The sequence below is a fragment of the Pezoporus wallicus genome, unplaced genomic scaffold (genome assembly GCF_028554395.1).
Source record: "Pezoporus wallicus isolate ANWC-B61680 ecotype Strahan unplaced genomic scaffold, APGP_CSIRO_Pwel_v1 contig_7787, whole genome shotgun sequence".
In the NCBI taxonomy this organism is placed as follows: domain Eukaryota; kingdom Metazoa; phylum Chordata; class Aves; order Psittaciformes; family Psittacidae; genus Pezoporus; species Pezoporus wallicus.
The window spans coordinates 76,667-94,424 of NW_026639382.1; the positions used below are offsets into that span (position 1 = coordinate 76,667).

General features: G+C 61.5%; 1 protein-coding gene across 1 annotated transcript; it reads left to right on the plus strand.

Moving 5' to 3' along the window:
* The first annotated feature begins 6,501 nt into the window (after positions 1 to 6,501).
* On the plus strand, positions 6,502 to 16,855 carry ST6GALNAC2 (ST6 N-acetylgalactosaminide alpha-2,6-sialyltransferase 2). The gene is made up of 9 exons (XM_057414614.1): positions 6,502 to 6,678; positions 11,877 to 12,003; positions 12,660 to 12,834; positions 13,572 to 13,737; positions 13,820 to 13,958; positions 14,103 to 14,206; positions 14,363 to 14,446; positions 15,409 to 15,508; positions 15,657 to 16,855. Exons 1-9 carry the CDS (start codon positions 6,554 to 6,556, stop codon positions 15,822 to 15,824), a joined length of 1,188 nt encoding a protein of 395 aa, XP_057270597.1. The 5' UTR covers positions 6,502 to 6,553; the 3' UTR covers positions 15,825 to 16,855.
* The last annotated feature ends 903 nt before the right edge of the window (positions 16,856 to 17,758 follow it).

Here is a 17,758-nt window from a genome sequence, read left to right on the forward strand (position 1 = left end):
CATCAGCTCCAGAGCAGGTAAATGCTCTCCATTGTGCAGCAGGGGTGCCAGACCTGGTGCCACTTGCTCTGGGCCTCCCCTCACTGCAGAACAGGGGAATTTTGGGTCCTGATGTGCCAAGTCCTTGCTTGGCTGGGCTTTGGCACACTTGGCTCCCAGCTGTGCAGGGAGCACTGTGTTTGTCCTTTTGCCAGGAGAGGTAGGAGCTCTCCAAGTCCAGGCATGGATGCTGTCCATCCTTGCTGCTGCCTGGAGACCCTGTCCCCATCGTGCTGAGAGGAGCTCAGTTAAAGTCAGCAAAGCTGCAGCATGTTGGCTTCTGAAAGGGCTTGTGCAGACAAAATAAATGGCACTACTTGGGCCAAACTGATTTTCCCTTGTAGCCCTGTGGCTTGTGTTATTCAGTGTGTCCAGAGCTGATGCTTAAAGGCTGAGAGAATGGAGGGTGAAGCCAGGAAAGGGCAGGACTGTTCGTGATAACGCCTCTGCAGCTTGTGTGGATATACCTGAGCATCCCCAACTTGTTCCCCTTGGTATCCCAGGACAAACACCTCCTGAGGAAGTGGGTAAACCTGGCAAGTTTGTCCTTGTCCCAGCAACTCTTCTGTGAGTACATCAGATGCTGGAGACAAACGCACGAAGGACAGGCTGCCTGGAGGGGGGGTGAAGTCTCTGCAAGCATTCCAAACCTGCCTGGACCCGTTCCTGTGTGACCTGCTCTGGGTGGTACTGCCCTGGCAGGGGTTGTGCTGGATGATCTCCAGAGGTCCCCCCCAGCCCTGCTGATGCTGGGATTCTGTGTGACTCTGTGGTGTTTCCCCTATGATACCGTGCAGGCAAAACCCCCTCCCAGTGTCCAGGCAGGTCCAGTGCAGCTCCTTGGGCTCCTCAGGCCCTGCACTGGGCCCAGCTGCACATTGACTGGTCCCAGTGGACCTGCTCTGGCTGTGAGTGGTTTTCCTTTCCCGCAGCATCCTGCCAGGGGCAGCAGTGTCTCCAGGACCCCTGGGCTCCCAGAGGCAGTTGAGCACGGTTTGTCAGCAGGGTTTGTCAGGCCTCATTTCCTTTGTCCGTTTATCCCCTGTGCTGCAGAGAGGCCAGGCAGTTTCTCATGTCTCACTAAGCTTGTTTGCAAAGGACAACCTCCCCCATTGATAATCTACGTGAAGAATTGAGTTTATCTGGGAGAGGGTGTAGCCTGTGTTTGGCTGCTCTGCCTGTACAAGCCCTGCGGTGACCGTGGGAGCAGGGAGTTATCTGGAATGCACTGTGCTTCTGTTGGGAATGGTGGATGTAGCCCCATGTGAACCCCAAATCCATGGGAAACCACGGGCTTTGGAGCAGATCTGGGGAGCAAAGAGCCTCCCTGTGAAGGGGGAGCCTGATGGAGGCTGGGCAGCCCCCAGAGCCCACTGAGGACAACCGAGGAGCTTGGGGTGTCTCAGCCCCTCGTGGTGACCGGTGTCCCCTGTCCCCAGGCCCTGCGGGCTCTCCCTGCCCAGCACTCCTTGGCTGGGCTGAGCCACATTGCTGTGGGTTGCTTAGTGACCAGCTCCACACTGTTCTTCCTGCCTGAATGGGGCTTTTCTCTTCCCCAGAAGTTGGAAGAAGTTTCTCTTAGGCCCTTCCCCCTCCTTCTCTTTTGTTTCTGGCTCCTCTGGAAAGCGGGATGGGGCTGAGTCCTGCAGAGCAAAGGGATCATGGTGGGCAAGGAGGCTCTGGGGCTGGCAGCCCCCAGCCTGGGTTTTTCCCTAGTGCCCAGCTCTGAGGCTTCCCAAAGTCAAGGGAAGGAAGCTTTCCCAGGAGGCCGTTTGCTCCAGGCTTTCCTCCCATGCAGCTAGCACAGGTAGATGGTACCAGGGATAACCTTGGCTGGAGGAGGGCCTTTGCTGTGCTCTGGGGTTGCCCAGCAAGCTCAAACCCACACCCTCTGTGGCTCCAGAAAAGCAGCTCTGGCCTGGCCCTGCCCGGCCCATCCTCACTTGGCTCCTGTCCCAGTGCACCGAGGCATCCTGTCCCACCGTGGGCTGACAGGGCACACATGGATACCCATCCCATGGAGCACAAGTCCACCAGAGCCACCCCACTTTGCAGCCAGGTCCTAAGCAGTTGAGGGGCTTTGGAGGTGGCATTTCCCAGCCAGGTTCTGGGCTGGCACAAACCAGTGCAGCAGAACCTATGGAGAGCAGCAAGAGCTGGAGCAGCCTTGGACAGAGCCGGGTTTCAGGACTGGGGAATGGCCCAGCAATGCTGCAATGCCAGACCAGCCCCAGCCTCCTCTGAGCAGCTGAACAGAGGCAGTGCCATGGTTCAGGGCCACCCCAGATGTGCCCAGGCAGGTCCATGTGGCTGGCAGGCACTATTGTCCCAGTGCCAGCAGGTGGCAGCTCCAGTTCAGGACCTGTCAGCATCCTGCTGCATCTGGCACGTCCAGGTTTGGCACAGGCCGTGTCCCAGCGCTGTCCCAGCCCTGCACTGCCCACCCTGCATCACGCCCTTGTCCCCCAGTGTCCTTCACTTTATAACACCTGCCTGCCCATAGCATTATGGCCCGGGAGCTCCTTGGGGCATGCAGGGACATGCACAGGAGGAGTTCGGTACCCACAGATGTCACTCTCTTGCAGCTGCAAAGCTGCAGCCTCGGCTTGTGCAATGTGATGTGGTGCTGAAGGCAGCACAAGTGGAGGGAGCAGCCGTGGGATCTGACATCATGAGACATGCCTCGGACACAGCGGCTCCTCCTCATGTGTGGCCACGATACCTGGTGCCTGGAATCTGCTGTTGCATCAGCCCTGACTTATTGGGAAGCTGTTGGTGAGTACCGTGAGGGCTGTTACAGCGTGCCTGGCTCCTCCTGGGGCTCCCCAGGAGGTAACAGCCTCTAAATACCCCCTGTTGTGGGGACCAGATCCACTGCTCACCGTGTCACCTTCCTGCCAGAGCTTGTGTTTGGTTCCACCTCTTCCCTTTGTGTGCTGGGACTGCTCACTGCTGGCAGATGCAGGGACCGTGTCCTGCTCATGGGCACAGGCACGTAGCTGCTTGGCTGGGGCCTGAGCAGGAGGAAGCAGATGGGGACTTGCTGGGCTGGGGGACCGGGATGCACCCTGAGGACATGTGGGAGCGGGGTTGGGCTGACCAGGCCTGGGGACACCATGTGCTAGGGCTTGGGGTGTCTGCTAGTGCTGGCAGGCACCACCAAACCCTGCCTGGTGCCACACAGGGCTCCGAGGCAGCCTTGTGCCGTGGTGGCACATCCAGATTGTCCCTCCTTGCTCCTTCCCAGGCAATCGCTCTGGAGCAGCCCTGCCTCACTGGGTGCTGTGGGGCTGTGCCTGCTCCAGGTCACAAACAACCCAGATGCCGTTTATGTTCCCCAGCTTACAGAGATGTTTGGGGCAGGGTGGGGGGTTCATTCACCCTCCTCACTCCCCTTGTCCACCTTCTCCCTTTGCTGGGGATGTGGCAGCAGGGAAATGCAGTCAGACCAGAAAAACGGTTGATGATAGGGGCATGAGGACAAGATAAAGGAGCAGCCCATGGCCTTGTTGTCAAAAAGCCCCAGGTGACCTCAGGGCACCTCACCTTGTGCCCCTGCTCAGGGGCTGTGGTACCGGGGCTCCTCTGCCAGGCTGAGCAGCAGCACCCTGTGGGCTGTGGGGCTTTCTCAGCTCAGCCTGACCTGGCCCTCGGGCTGCTAAAGGACCTTGCTGTGTCCCGAGGGCATCCCAAGGCTCCCTCCATCCCTCCCTCCCTGCAGCAGGGGTGGACAAGGGGCTCGCTCAGTGTCCCCTCTCCCAGCTGTGTGCTTTGGGGACAGAGCCTGCCCTGACCCCTGGACCATGTGCTTTTGAGGCTCCTGTGTTTCAGCTCACCTCAGGCACTGTTTACCCTGCTCGGAGCAGGGCAGGATCAGCTCCTGTCTGCTGAGCCAGCAAGACGGGAGAAGGCAGCGGTTTGGATCCGCACCATGGTTACTCCAAGGTGTTTCCCAGCTCTGCACCCCTCCAGGGCATAACCCAGAGCCCCACAGCTTGCCCTGTGCCCGGTGGAGATGGGATGGCCTCCTGGCTGTGCGTTGGGCTTATCTTGCCCTGGTCCATGGTCCAGGGCTGACCAGCGGCTCTGCCATGCGCACACATCTCGTCACTGTGGTAAGAGCCAGGCTGGGCCCCAGCAGGGCCAACAGGAGTCACCACATACAAGGTCCCAGCCTGCTACCTCAGCCCGTGGCTTGTCCCCACAGCCCTCCTGCTTTGGGAGGGAGCAGGAGGGGACTGAAGGGTGAGTTTGCCCCAGGGGCTGCATCCTGCCAGATTGGATCATGGAGGGGTCTCTGTTGGAAGGGACCTTAAAGCTCCTCCAGTTCCAACACCTTCCACTAGAGCAGCTTGCTCCAAGCCCCTGGGTCCAACCTGGCCTTGAACACTGCCAGGGATGGGGCAGCCACAGCTTCTCTCACAGCCCCTGTGAACCTGGCCTTGAACACTGCCAGGGATGGGGCACCTTCTCTCCTGTGCCAGCGCCTCAGCACCCTCACAGGGAAGAGCTTCTGCCTAAGAGCTCAGCTCCATCTCCCCTCTGGGAGGTTCAAGCCATTCCCCTTGGCCTATGGCTCCAAAAGGCAAATTCCTGACTCTCCCCAGGCTTGCTCTGGACCATTGACCATCCACCTCCAGCGCCAATCCTTGCAGGGTCCCCCCCGTGGCTCGCCGGAGCAGTTGGTAATAATTAGCTGTGATTAATGAAGGGCCAGAATCAATTGCACATGAGGAGCGAATCCATCAGCTCAGAGCAAACAAGGGCAACCCCCAAGTCACGCTGGTGGGAACAGGCTCCAGGCTGCGGGACCTTTGAGCCCAGCCCCAGGCTCTTGTCCCTGCTCTGCTGGACCTGAGCCTTGTGATGCCCCCATGGGCTGGGATCAGGCTTGGCTGGTGGAGGCAAACCCCATCCATCTCTCCCACCAGAGCTGCCCTTTGCTTCTGGATTACCCATTAACTCCCTCCCCTGCCTGACCTTCTGCAGGGGTAGCTCCAGCTCAGCTTTAGACCTGATTTCACCCAAGTGGTGCTGGTTTGGTCTGTCCTGTCCCTCCTGCTCCTTGCCTGCTCCCCACAGCTCCCTGTGCAGCAGCAGAGCTTCATCCCTGCACGTCTGCTCTGAAACCAGCCCCATGTGGTGACCCCGGTCCCATGTCCGCTCTCCTGGTGGGACAAGGCCAGCGCTGCCAGCCTCGGGGTGCAGACCTGCTCCTGTGGTCACATCACAGCACGGCCATCAATGGAACCAGGGCATCCGGTGGGTGCCATCCACGCACAGCCAAAATTCCCAGAGGACCAGGGCTGGCGATGGTGGGAGCTGCAGTAACACAGACACAGAGCGGAATGCTGCTTGCTTTTACCTCCCTTGGAAGGAGCAGCACCATCGGGAACGTGCCTGGGCAGGCAGGAATGGGAGCGGGGTGTTGCTGGATCCAAGGGGATGAGAAGGGTTGGGAAAACGCTGCTGGCCCGGGGGTGCACGAGGGGAGCAGGGATGGGGGCTGGCCAAGGGTTCTTGGATCCGGATAACTACAGCGGGTATTTGGGATGGGGCTGGAGGTGGGTGACACCCGGGGTGATGTGCGGTGGGCGCGCAGGGAGCCGCGGGTGCAGGACAGAGGGATTGCACGGAGCAGGGCTCACCACGCTGCTGCTCCCCTGGGCTGGTGCTTCCTGAACATCCAACACTGCCCTGAAATCACTGCAGAGCCCGTGAAAGCTCCCGTTCTCCTTGCTGAGCCCCTTCCCCCGCCGGAGCAGCTTCTGGTGTGCATCTCCTTTGGTATGCATCTCCTTTAGTTCCCAGCGCTGCTCTCTTTGTTTAGGTGAGTTCAAGTAAAGCCATGTCGAAACACTCTCTCACCAAGAGGGAACTGAAGCATTTCCTTCCCCAAAACACCAAAATGCTTCATTTGGATTTCCCCAAAATCCCCCAAACGCGGGTTCCCGATCCCCATCCCTTGAACTCAAAGCCCTGAACCGCTCTGTTTGCTGCTAAACCGCGTCGGGAGGGAGCCATCCGGCAGCACCACAACAGTTCCCCCTCCTCTTTCCTCCCCTTTGCCTGCACCCCGGAGCCCGGCTTCCCCCGGGAGCTCCTCTACCAGGGGCTAACCCGCAGCAGATGCCTCCAGCCGGAGCCGGCGGTGGCTGCGCAGGGTGGAAGCGGTGCTGGAGCCCAACAATAAGTTATGGAAAGGGGAACCCTGGGCGCTGGGGGAGCGGGCGGGGGCGGCGTGGGGAGGTGCAGACAAAGGGGCCCGGTTCGCTGCCGGGTCAGTAAATGTTTAATCCTAGCGCGCACAGAAAGCGGCTCAAAAGCGCTTTTTCTCGCCGCGAGTCTGAAGCAGGCGGCCCGGTGCCTCCTCCCTCCCTCCGGCTCGCTCCCTCCCTCCGCAGGAGGATCCCAGCCCGCTCCAAGGTGCGGGACGGAGCCGGGCTGCGAGAGGAGGAGGAGGTCGGGAAGTTTGTAGGGATCCTGCGCTGCTCCCGCGGTTGAGGTGCCTGGGATGGGGTCTCCGCACTGGAAGCGGCTCTGCCTCCTGCTCCTGGCGGGGTTAACGTCCTCCCTGCTCCTCTACGGTCACTACTACGCTACGGTGGAGTCGCCCAGCAGCCAGAGGATCCTGGCCAGGCAAGGAGGGGAAGGGGAGGCGGGATGTGTGGATGAGGAGTCGTGCACTGGGACGGGGAGGGGGCATTGGGGTGCTGTTGGGGTGCTGGGGCGGGCCCTTTAGTGCAGGTTATCCCGCTGTGCCCCCGCTTGATGGCTGCTGTGGGAAATGTGCTCGCAGCAGGTTCTGTCTCGTCCCCCCCCCCTCCCCAAAGGTGTCCTGGGCATCTCCGAGCCCAGGGGTGCCCAGAGCGGGACCCCGGGGCCGTGGGGGGCTGCGGGGGTCCCCGTGTGTGCTCATCCCATCGCAGTGCAAAGGAACCGCCGCTGGGTGCAGGGGTGGCTGCGGGTGCTCAGTCCCCAGCAGGATCGAACCCCCTTCAGCAACCTCTGCATCCCCACTGGGCTGAGTGAGGATCGGAGCCGGTTATCCGGGGGCAGGTTTGGTCCCCACGGAGCTGCACCGATCCCTGGGGCTCACCCGACCCCTCGCAAACTCCCAGGGGCTGCAGCACCTCCCAAACCCAGCGATGTGCATCTCCCTCTTTGTGCTCCCTGCCTCCGGGCATCCCCCGGCCTCCCGGGCATCCCCGGCCTCCCCAAACCCTTTTGGGTCTCCTCGGTGCCGAGGTCCCGCAGGGAGCCCTGGGGAGCGTGGCTGAGCAGGGGTGAGGGAGCCCGCACAGCACCTGCCCTGCAGCTTCGGCCGCCCTCCTCTCCTGCGAGCATCAGGTGATGTGCGAGGAGAGTGCCTTGGGTGTCCCTCGCCTCCACACTGGGTGCTCTGGGTGCAGCAGAGCACAGCCGCCTGGGTGCTGCCCGGGAGCAGAGGATGCTTTGGGGACCGGAGCCAGCCCTGTGCAGGGTCCAGAGGCTCCTCTCTCTTCCCTGTCTGGGAGCTGGGGCTCTCCTTGCCCCTTCCTGTCATCCCAGGGCAGGGATCCCCCCTCCACCGGGCTTGCGCGGCAGCAGGACCCCAGCAGCCCTGGCAGAGGTTGCTGTTTCCCCCCCTTGCTGTGCTGGCTGAGCAGAGGTGCCAGTGGCAGCAGCGCTGGTGCTTGGGGCTGGGGTGTGAGCAGCTCCTTGCAAAGAGCTTGATGAGAGCTCATGAGAGGGGAACCTGAGGCCCATGGGGGCAGCAGGATGTGCACAAGGACCATGCTGGAGCTGGGAATGGGAACCAGCCGTGCCCTGGCATAGGGTCTGTGGTCCGTCCCAGGAGCGGGGTGTGGAGGAGACCCATGGGGTGGGTGCTGGGAGCAGGTTCCTATCACTGCCTGATCCTGCCCCAGCCCCGGGTCCCCCACTGCAGAACCAGCCCAGCTCCTGCCCCACAGCTGATGGGATTTGAGGGTCAGCTCCTCCAGCCCCAGAGAGGAGCCTGGGGCAAGGTAACGGGGAGCTGAAGTGTGCTCCAAAGCTCTCCTGGGCTTTTACTCTTGGCTTTAATTCAGTTGTTAAAGCAAGACCCAAACCAGAGTAAATCCTGTTTGTGGTTACAAACACGCTGCCCACAATCACTCTGGACCAGGACCAGAGGAAATCAGCACTGCCTGGCTGAGGGATGCGGGGCTGAACAGGAGGTGATGCTGGGACAGCCGCTGTGTCACGCACTGATGTGCACAGAGCACACGCTTCCCACCCTCACACCATCAGGGGAGGTCACGTTCTGGCCAGGAGGTTTGGGTGAGCTGTGTCTATGCAGGGCCACAGAGAAGTGAAGGGGGTCAGGAAGAAGCTGAACCCCTCACTGATGCTGGCACCAAATCACCCAATGGCCAGACACCCATGGCAGTGCTCTGCTTCAGCACAAAGCTGGTGGCAGCACTGAGGCCCTATGGAGATGGGTGAAGTGCCCCTGTCCCTGCGGACCCGACCCCCCTGCGGCGTGCAGCCAAATCCCTGGAGCCCCGGGGTTCGGCTGGGCACAGCCCTGTCCCCTCCATCCCCAACCATCTCCGGAACAGCACCAGCGAGCTGCTGGCACCGCCTGCGGGTGATTGCGGGGCTCTGCCCAGCCTCCGGTGCCGCTGGCTCTGCGCTGCTGGAAGATGCTTTCTGGAGCCCGGCGCTTTGCGGTGGGATGGAGCAAACCCCCTCCCGAGAGCCGGTTCACGTCGCTGCTCCTGCTCCCTCAAAGAGCTCTGCGGGGCCCTGGGCCTGTTTGCTGAAGATAAGGCAGGGCTGTGTGCGCAGGGCGCTCAGCTCTGTTATCTGCCAGGCCTGCGGGGCGGCCAAGGACCGCAAACGTCAGCTGGGAAAGCCGCGGCGGTGCAGAGCACACCCAGGCTTGGCCGGACCCGGTGCTGACCCGGCAGCCGCGGCCACTCCTGCCCCGCAGCCCCATTGTGCATCGGCATCGGGAGCGTTGTCACCGCCTGAGTCAACGCGGCGGCACGAGGCGCTCCGCCACATCCTGGCGCCTGACGTCAAAGCCGCTCACCCGCTGCGTCTGCACAGGGGGGCCCTGGCAGGGCCAGGATGGGGCCTGGCTCCAGCACCCGCAGTTGGGATGCGGGCGCAGGGCAGCGCGCGGAGCAATGAGGGAGAGGCCGTGGCTGGATGTGGGACCCATCAAACAGCAGCAGGTGCCAAGTTGATCCCAGTGGATGGGGGCCTCCGGCATCCCAGGCAGCAGAGCAGGACCCTCCACCGGCAGCACCGGGGTCTTGCATTGTCCTGGGAAGGAGAAGGGAATGGTGTGAAGCAAGACACAGGGATGGGCAGTGATGCGCAGCTGGGGCTCATGAGCCTGATGGGGACGGGGTGGGGAGGTGATGGGGTGGGAGGGGCTGTTTGTGTCAGCTCCTGGGCACGGAGAGTGAGGGGAGCAGCTCCTATGGGCTGTGTCCCCATGGCCAGGCAAAAGGTGAGGGGGCAAAGAAGGGTTTGGTGCAAGGAGGTTTCTTCAGTCCCTGGTCTGTCGCTTGGGTGCTGGTGCATCAATAGGCTCCTGCCGGCAAGGCCCATGGGAGCTCCGGTGCCATAGGGATCTCCAGAGCTCCCTTGCAACCCCTGATGATCCTGGCTGTGTGTGATGGAGGAGGGCAGCAGGGCTGGGGGCTCCCTGGGGTCCTGCAGCACACGGAGAGATGCAGCTCCATGCCCCTGTAGCTGCTGCAGGACTCTCGCATGGGGGAGCTTTGCTTGGCTGTGCTGTGCTGTGCTGCTGTACCTGGCAGAGCTGGGCTGAAGGAGCAGCCTCCAGCGTTATCACGAGGGCTCCTGCAGCCTTTGGGTGGCCTTGCCCAGCCTTGCTGAGCACCATCCTGCCGGGAACAGGCAGGTTTGCTCAGGCTGGGCTTGTTGAGATGCTCACAGTGGTTTGGTAACACCAGGAGGCAGCGGTTCCAGCATCAGCCTGGGTGGTTCAGCCCCACATTGATGGATCCTCTCCAGGGATTTGTCCTCCCTCCTCTGTGCCAGCTCCAGTGCTCCTGGATGAGCCTCAGGGATGAGCTGGGGGCTCTCCCTGTGCTGGGGTGAGCTCTGGTGCCAGCACCTCTACACTGCGCACAGCAGGAGGGCTCCTTGCTTGTGCTTAGAGGGCAGGATGTGGCCATGGGGCAGGGCTAAGCTGGGGACCCTGGCCCTGGGCTGGAGCATGTGTGTGCTCTGCAGGACAGCGGTTCCTGCTGGGGAGATGCCTTTTCATGGCAAGATGGTTTGATTGAAAGAGCTGCACTGGCCATGCCCAGCCTCTGCGCAGGGACACCTGCACCCTCTGCATCGCCTGTCCAGAGCTGGGTGTTCTGGGATGGTGCAAAGAGGGAGCTGGGACTAAATCATAGAATCAGTCTCGGGGTGGTTTGTATAGGAAGGGACCTTAAAGCTCCTCCAGCTCCAACCCCTGCCACAGGCAGGGACACCTTCCACTAGAGCAGCTTGCTCCAAGCCCCTGTGTCCAACCTGCCCTTGAGCACTGCCAGGGATGGGGCAGCCACAGCTTCTCTGGGCACCCTGTGCCAGCGCCTCAGCACCCTCACAGGGAAGAGCTTCTGCCTAAGAGCTCAGCTCAGTCTCCCCTCTGGCAGGTTAAAGCCATTCCCCTTGGCCTGTCCCTACATCCCTTGTCCCAAGCCCCTCTCCAGCTTTCCTGCAGCCCCTTCAGGCACTGGAGCTGCTCTCAGGTCTCCCCTTCAGGAGCCTTCTCTTCTCCAGGCTGCCCCAGCCCAGCTCTCTCAGCCTGGCTCCAGAGCAGAGCTGCTCCAGCCCTCGCAGCAGCTCCATGGCCTCCTCTGGACCCACTCGAGCAGCTCCAGGTCCCTCTTGTGCTGCTGCTCCTGAGCCGGGTCAGGGCTGCAGGGGGGGTTCACCGGGTCCATGCCTGGGGAGATGCTCCAGCCCCAGCCAGGCTCTGGGCTGTCCCCTGTGTCCGGCCATAGCCCGTGGCACGGAGCAGGGTTTGGGTGGCGAACGAGCCTGGATGCCCTCCTGGGCAGGGCTGTGGGTGCCGCTGGTGCTGACAGGGGCTGTGCTGGCCATGGAAACCCAACGCTGCCGCGCTCCGCTCCCCACCTGCCCCTACCTGTCCCAGTGCCGCAGGCGGAGCTCCCAGGACAAGGGGCCCTTGTCTCCACCACAATGCCCCCAGGTTCTGGCCTGGGCACCTGCCCCTGCCGGCACCGGGGGGCTCTGAAGGGCTCTTGTGTGCGGGGATGAATGGGAGCCTGTTCCCCTCCGGTGGGCTCCCACCTCCTGCCCGCCAGGCTCTGACCCTGCCCGGCCCCAGCCCCACATCCCCCTGGGGCTGGGGCTGCTCTGCCTGGCTCAGGGCACCCCGATATCCTATGGAGGGAACCCTCTGCCTCTGTCCCTCAGCATTCCTCAGCTGGCCCCGTGGCAAAGGGTCCCACACACCCCAAGAGCCTCCAGACTCCAGTTATCGATTGCTTCTCCAGTCCCCCACCTCCCAGCTTGTCCCAGCCCTGTTGTCTTTGGGCTTGGGAAGGGTGGGATGGTGGGGGGAGAGCCGCGGGGGTCTCAGCAGGGTCCCCCTCCAGGGGATGCAGGTTCTGGTCCATAGGGGTCCCGGCAGTGGGAGCCAGCAGAAGGCAGCCGCTGCCTGCACAGACCCTGTCCTTTGCAAGTCCTCTGCAGGAGGACACGGGGATGGGCTGGGGAGCAGGGAGGTGACGTGGTCCTGCCCCATGGATCTCACACCTGGGGGGGGTCTCGGGGTGCTCCCGGCTGATCCCCCCCCCACCTCCTTCCCGCAGCCTCCTGCAGCCGGAGCCGCTGGTCCTGGCTCCACCGGGGGCATCGCGCCGGGCCCTTGGAGGGGGCTCGAAGCCCTTCAAGCCTCCCACCGCAGCGCTGCAGGAGCCCAAGCCCAGCAGGAAGCAGGTAACCACGGAGTCACGGCACGGGCTGGGCTGGAAAGGACCACACGGTCATCCCGCTCCAACCCCTGCCACGGGTACAGTGACCCCGGTGCCCCCCCTTGCCGGGCGCTGTGGGTTGAAGATCCATGTGGGGAAGCAGAGGATGTGCAGCGCTGTCTGGCAGGGGTTTTGTGTGTGTGGTGACCTCCATCCATGCACATGGGTCTCCCCAGGCCTCCCTATGGCGGCTGCAGCATCTCCCTGAGCAATTCCTCAGTGTGGAGGCCGGAGCCAGCATCACTCGCTGCTACCAGCCCAGGCTGGAAAGCCATGAGGATGGATGGACCCAGGCTCTGGTCTTGGGCACGGGGGCTGATCTTATACAGCAGAGGCCTTCAGCAGGGTGTCCACACTGCTCTGTCATGAGGCTCATGCTCCCCGGTGGCTCTGCAAGCCCTGGTCCTCCCAGCCCCGGTGAGCTGGGTACCAAGGGGTGTTTCACAGTGGGAAGCCAAGGTGTGAGGCAGTGCCCTGCCTGGGTGACCCCGGACATCTGATGGACCACGAGCACTTCTGCCCCTGGGTTTGCCCTCCCCTCGGTGTCTGCTGAGGGGCAGAGATGTCCAAGGGACGGCAGACCCAGGCTGGAGACTGACCCAGGGTCCTGCTCCCCCCCAGCCGAGCGCGTGCCTCCACTCGGTGATGAGCAGAGCAAAGGCAGACCCCAAGTTCGGGCAGATCTTCCGCTTCGAGAGCCCGGTGCTGATGTGGGACCAGCACTTCACCCCGGACACCTGGGACAGGCTGAAGGCACGGCACGTCCCCTACGGCTGGCAGGGCTTGTCCCACACAGGTAGGGAGCCAGGCGGGATGGGGGGGCAGCAGATGGGGATGGGGTTAGGGGGCGATGGGAGGGTGTGGGGTGGTTAAAGGGGTGCAGGGAGCCCAGCAGAAGGGAGAGGAGCCCTGCAGGGACCCTGATCTGTTCCCACTCCTGCTCCCGGGCGCAGGACGTGGGTGTGCAAATGCCACTGCCTGCATCTTGTGACATTTCCTGGAATAAAAGCTCCAGTGTGTGCTCCGTTATTAACTGGGGCCGGGGGAGCTCGGACAACCCGGCCCATTGTGCTGGAGGGAGATTGTTTCCCTTCCCACCCCAAACCCACTCCTTGCTCTCCCCGGCAGCCGCTGGCTTCAATCCCTGCGCTGGGAAGTGCTGGGGACAGCGGGAGGGAGTGAACCGGGGGCAGTTGCAAGGAGACATTGTCAGGAAGGGACGTGGCCGGGGCAGGCAGCAGCGTCCGCAGGGCTGGAGATGTCTGGATGCATCCCTGTGCTGCTGGTTGGAGCAGGCTTTGAGTGTGGGGCTGGGGCACAAAGCCTGGGAGAGGAGGGACTGGCTGGTGTCCCCCCATCCCATCCCATCCCATCCCATCCCACCTGCAGACCACTCACCTCACCTTGTGCTGCCCCCGGATGTGCCCTTGCACCAGCTCACCCCTGCCTGTGTCTCACACCAAAGCGTGCGGGTGCTCACGGGGCTGATCCGCACCTTTTCCCACTGACCGGCCCCATCCTGCTCTGTTCCAGTGGTGGACAGCACCCTCCGGCTCCTCAACACCTCGGCCAACAGGCGCCTCTTCGACAGGGACGGCGTCCCCGGGGGCTGCGTGCGCTGCGCCGTGGTGGGCAACGGCGGCATCCTCAATGGCTCGCGGCAGGGCACGGCCATCGATGCGCACGACCTGGTCTTCAGGTGAGGATGGGGCTGGGCAGGATGGGGCCGTGGTGCTGGGGAAGGGCCAGCCCTGGGCATGCATCCTGTGCTCTTCCCCCAGGCTCAACGGGGCCGTCATCAAAGGCTTCGAGGAGGATGTTGGCACCAAGATCTCCTTCTATGGCTTCACGGTGAACACCATGAAGAACTCCCTCATCGCCTACGAGGAGTACGGCTTCACCCAGATACCCCAGGGCAAGGTGAGGCCAGAGGGCTTGCTGGGGAGGAGGTGACCCCTAATTGTACCTCAGGGCTCCCCATCTCCAGAGCCCTCAGTCCTTGTCCTGCTGGTTGGGCAGTGCCCCAAGGGCCCCCCAGGTGCCACAGCTGTGTCCCCGCTGCAGGACCTGAAGTACATCTTCATCCCCTCGGATGCCCGTGACTACATCATGCTGAAATCGGCCATCCAGGGCAGCCCGGTCCCAGAGGGCTCGGACAAAGGGGATGAGTGAGTAGCCCCCAAGTTCCCCCCAGCACCTCCGGTGATGCAGTGGAGGGAGCAGGACTTGCCTGTCCTCACCTCATCTGCCCCTGGTGGGATAAACCCCAAGTAGCCGCAGGGCTCCCGTGACACGAGCTCTGCCGCTCTCCTCGCCCTGCGCAGGCCACACAAGTATTTTGGACCGGAGGCATCTGCTGAGAAGTTCAAGCTGCTGCATCCAGATTTCTTGCAGTACCTGACAACCAGGTGAGGGTGCAGGTGAGGGTGGTGGGCTCAGACCGGCTCTATCCTGCCACTGCTCTCCCCAGTGCAGACCAGTGGTGCCCAGCATCAAAGCACAATCCCAGTTCCCCCCAGGCACTGGGATCACCTCCACCCTGTGTTCTGCAAACAAGGCAGTGGCATCCCTCCCCTGCCATTCCAATCCACTGCAGCACAGCTCACATTCCCTCCTACACCTCGCTGTGCCTTGCCTCCCATTTCATACAATCCCAGACTGGTTTGGGTTAAAGGGACCTTAAAGCTCCTCCAGCTCCAACCCCTGCCACGGGCAGGGACCCCTTCCACTAGAGCAGCTTGCTCCAAGCCCCTGTGTCCAACCTGCCCTTGAACACTGCCAGGGATGGGGCAGCCACAGCTTCTCTGGGCACCCTGTGCCAGCGCCTCAGCACCCTCACAGGGAAGAGCTTCTGCCTAAGAGCTCATCTCAGTCTCCCCTCTGGCAGGTTAAAGCCATTCCCCTTGGCCTGTCCCTACATCCCTTGTCCCAAGTCCCTCTCCAGCTTTCCTGCAGCCCCTTCAGGCACTGGAGCTGCTCTCAGGTCTCCCCTTCAGGAGCCTTCTCTTCTCCAGGCTGACCCAGCCCAGCTCTCTCAGCCTGGCTCCAGAGCAGAGCTGCTCCAGCCCTCGCAGCAGCTCCCAGAATGACCTAATTTTTTACTTACTCTAACAAGAGCAGAGGTGGGTCCCACAGGGATTGTCCTTTCCTACCTTGGATGAAAGCAGGCACCTGCGTTGAGGCGATGTCAAACAGCAGAGAGGTGCCTGCAGCAAATGAGCTGAACCCTAGTAGCAGTCATCAGTGAATCCACACGAGCCCTTGCAGCTCATTCAGTGCTCCTGCCTCACTGGGCACATGCTGGAGGCTGGCAGGGGGCTGCTGGCTCTCGTGGCTTCAGCACCCCCTGATGTGCTGTGTGCTCCGGCAGGTTCCTGCGGTCGGAGCTGCTGGACACGCGCTATGGGTCGCTCTACATGCCCAGCACCGGTGCCCTCATGCTCCTCACCGCGCTCCACACCTGCGACCAGGTACAGGGGCACAGGGATTCCCCCTGTAATTGTGGGGGGGCTTTGAGGAGCTGCTGCAAGCTTATGGTGGGGACCGGCCTGTCCACCCCATGTCCCCGTCCAAGGGAGCCCTGACCCTGTTCTTTCTGTCCCACCTCCCTCCCCGCAGGTCAGTGCCTATGGGTTCATCACCACCAACTACGAGCAGTTCTCAGACCACTACTACGAGGTGGAGAAGAAACCCTTGGTGTTTTATGCCAACCATGACATGATGCTGGAGGCGGCTCTCTGGAGGAGCCTGCACCGAGCAGGGATCATGACCCTGTACCAGCGGTGAGGCTGGGCAGCTGCCCACAGGGGCAAGTTCAAGGACTCCTGTGGCTCTTTTCCTCTTCCCTGAAGGCCACCTTCTCCCTCCGGAGGGCTCTGCCCAGCCAGCCCAGGGAGCAGCCCCGCTGCACCGCAGCCGGCAGTGGTACGATGGTGAGGAGCAAGCTGAAGCTGGTAGAGGATCCTCCGGGATCTCCAACAACGTTTCATGGCTCAGTGTGATTGTATGTGGCCTTTGGGGCACCAAGAAACACCGTGGCACGTGGTTGTGACCTTCCAGCCCCATGAACATGGATGTGGGGCAGCACTGGCCCCTGTGAGGTTCAGGGTGATGGTGGAAGAAGATGCTGGAGATGTGTACCTATGGCTGGAAAACACCCTTCACCATCATGCTCCAGCTCAAATGCTCATCACCACAGTGAGACCACAACAGGTGTGATGGATCCTTGGAGTGGTGACTGGATCATCTCAGCAACTTGAACATGGTGTGCTTGGAGAGCATCTCCCTCCAGGCTGCAGGAAGCCCCATCTCCAGACAGCTCTGGATTGCGGTGCTGCTGTCCAGAAGGATCTGTTTGCCTCCATGACCAGCAGGAAAGACTTGGCTTGGCTGCCCTCTCCTGCAACAGACACACAGTGTGCCCTGTCATTTTGCCCTTCTCCAGCTCGTGGTGTTTTCAAGCAAGGCTTCAAAGCCATCAGCTGTGAGTAGGGTTACTGCAGCTCAGCTGGGACATCACAAACACAGCTGGACTTTGAGCATCCTGGAACTGAGAGTGGGCCTGCAGCCCACGTGTGCAGGGGAGTGGGTTTGGTGGGGATTCCTTCCATGGGGACCATGCGGTGCCCTCCAAGGGAGGAGGCAGCCCCAAGCCAGTTGGGTGATGGACCCTGAGTGATCGTTACTCCTCCCCAAAAGCCCAAGGGGATGATGGTTTGGAACCCATCAGCCATCCCATGTAAGGCAGTGCTAAGGAAGACCCTCTGGGGAGGCTGCTGCAGCCAGTGTTGATGGGGCACTGCAGAGGGGGTGGCGTGACCAGACTTTCCCACTCTGTAACGACATAAATGCTGACTGTTCTTTTATGCCTGTTTCTGTTGTTTCTATGAGGGGGTGAGGCCTCTGCCTCCCACAGCAAAAGGGCTGTAGCATGCAGCAGTGAGCCTTTGGCTGGGGAATAGCCCCAGTCACAGCAATGGGGCCACTCCCCCTCCAGGGTTAATCCCTGGAGCCCTAGGTGGATGGCTGTGTTGGATCTATGGGAGCAGCCTTTTTCCACTTGGGATGCTCCGTGCTGTGCATCAGCTGAAGAGAACAATTCACGGCAGAGATGGCAAGAGATAGGCAGGCTGTGAGCCAGGGAACCTCAAAACCCCCTCGAGCTCACAGCAGGCTGATTTCAGCCAGTTCAAAGGAGCAGTACAGAAGGTTGGCTTCCAATTCAGATGTAATCTCAAGCCTGGAACCTATCTTGTGTTCCCAGATCTCAAATTAACCTTTGTTTGCATGGGAGCCACCTCTCAACAGTACCAAGGCAGCCTGTCAGGCCTGTTTTTTATTCACAAGCACTCAGCAAAACCTCTTGCATGACAAGAACAAACCTGATCCTCACATCACCTGACCAGGACAGCACCAAAGCCTCCCTAAACCAGCTCGGGCAAACCTCAGCAAAGCCCAGGGAGGTGACTTGGACCATGGCAGTGCCTTGACACACAGGGCAAAAAGAGGTTTTACAAATGAGCGGTCCCGGTGCAGATTCCTGCCAGGAATCCCATCCAGCTCATGGGAAGAGCTCTTTGTGCACATCAGGAACTGCAATTCCTTTTTCCTTTCCAAAAGGGGTTTCCAAGCTCTGTGTACCCTGCCCCAAATACACTCCATTTGACCAGACAAGGAACCCTATGGTTCTACTATTGATGAAGACAGGCTGAGAAAGTTGG